General features: G+C 46.7%; 1 protein-coding gene across 1 annotated transcript in view; it reads right to left on the bottom strand.

Moving 5' to 3' along the window:
- Positions 1 to 1126, bottom strand: part of riox2 (ribosomal oxygenase 2) — an 11357-nt gene that overhangs the window by 4369 nt on the left and 5862 nt on the right. Inside the window, exon 3 of the mRNA XM_032534302.1 lies at positions 294 to 413. Within this exon, the coding sequence (XP_032390193.1) occupies positions 294 to 413 (120 nt within the window). The remainder of the gene's footprint in view (positions 1 to 293; positions 414 to 1126) is intronic.

The raw sequence follows: 1126 nt of genomic DNA, 5'->3' as shown, positions 1-1126 counted from the left end.
ACCACATCACGCATTGTAAAGTTATTTTATAATTGAAATGGGCATACTACATAGCTGAGGGCCATATCGGGGTGGGTGTGGAGTCCCTTACTGGCCCGTTATTGTCTCTGTCTGTTTAAAGCCCGACCGAAGTCGACTCGCTTTTTTGCCCGTCGTCTTTCCCTTTTAGCTTTCGGATTGGAAAAATACAGAGATTTGTCCATATCGCCCAGCCCTACAGACTGGAATACCACTGCCCTCAAATGGCAACATGAAGAAAAAAAATGAGTCTAGTCATGGATTTACTGATGTACCTCCACATCATCATAGTGCGCCGGAAGGCCCTGGGACTCCTGTGGTGTGATGTAGACGTTAGAGCCCACCAAGGCTCCAAAGAAACACTCCAGCTTCTCCTGGATCCTCCACAACTCATCCTGACAACACACAGCAACAACTACATGAGACACACTCAGCTGTCTGATTCCACATTTGTGGAGAGATAAAACGGGCAGCTTCAAGGAATGCAGCGTAACCGAGCAACCGATAGATGGACTAACATTAGCAGTAGCATCACATGTCCCAAAGGTATACCGCTGATTGAAAAAGTTGAGGTTTTAAAGTGCTCATATTATGCTTTTTGGCTTTTCCCCTTTCCTTTATTGTGTTATTTATCTTTTTTGTGCACGTTATAGGTTTACAAAATAAAAAAGGCAAAAGGCTTCTGACTGGCTAGTAGTCCTTACCTAGGTACTGTCAGGGGCCCTCATACTCTGCTTCTGACTGGCTAGTAGTCTACTAGGTACTGTCAGGCACGCCCTCCACTCTGCTTCTGACTGGCTAGTAGTCCTTACCTAGGTCTGTCAGGGCCCTCATACTCTACTTGGGACTGGCTAGTTGTCCTTACCTAGGTACTGTCAGGGACCACGCCTAATACTCGCTTCTACTGGCTAGTAGTCCTACTAGGTACTGTCAGGGCCCTCATACTCTGCTTCTGAATGGCTAGTGTCCTTACCTAGGTACTTCTGGACCCACACTCTGCTTCTGACTGGCTAGTAGTCCTTACCTAGGTACTGAGCATGTGCGACTCCCAAAAAAGATGGAACAGAAGTGAGATGTCTCACTCTGTAGCTAAAGCAGAGAGCTCAAC

Source organism: Etheostoma spectabile, chromosome 13 (genome assembly GCF_008692095.1).
Source record: "Etheostoma spectabile isolate EspeVRDwgs_2016 chromosome 13, UIUC_Espe_1.0, whole genome shotgun sequence".
Taxonomy (NCBI): Eukaryota; Metazoa; Chordata; class Actinopteri; order Perciformes; family Percidae; genus Etheostoma; species Etheostoma spectabile.
This window is presented reverse-complemented; position numbering and strand designations above follow the sequence as displayed.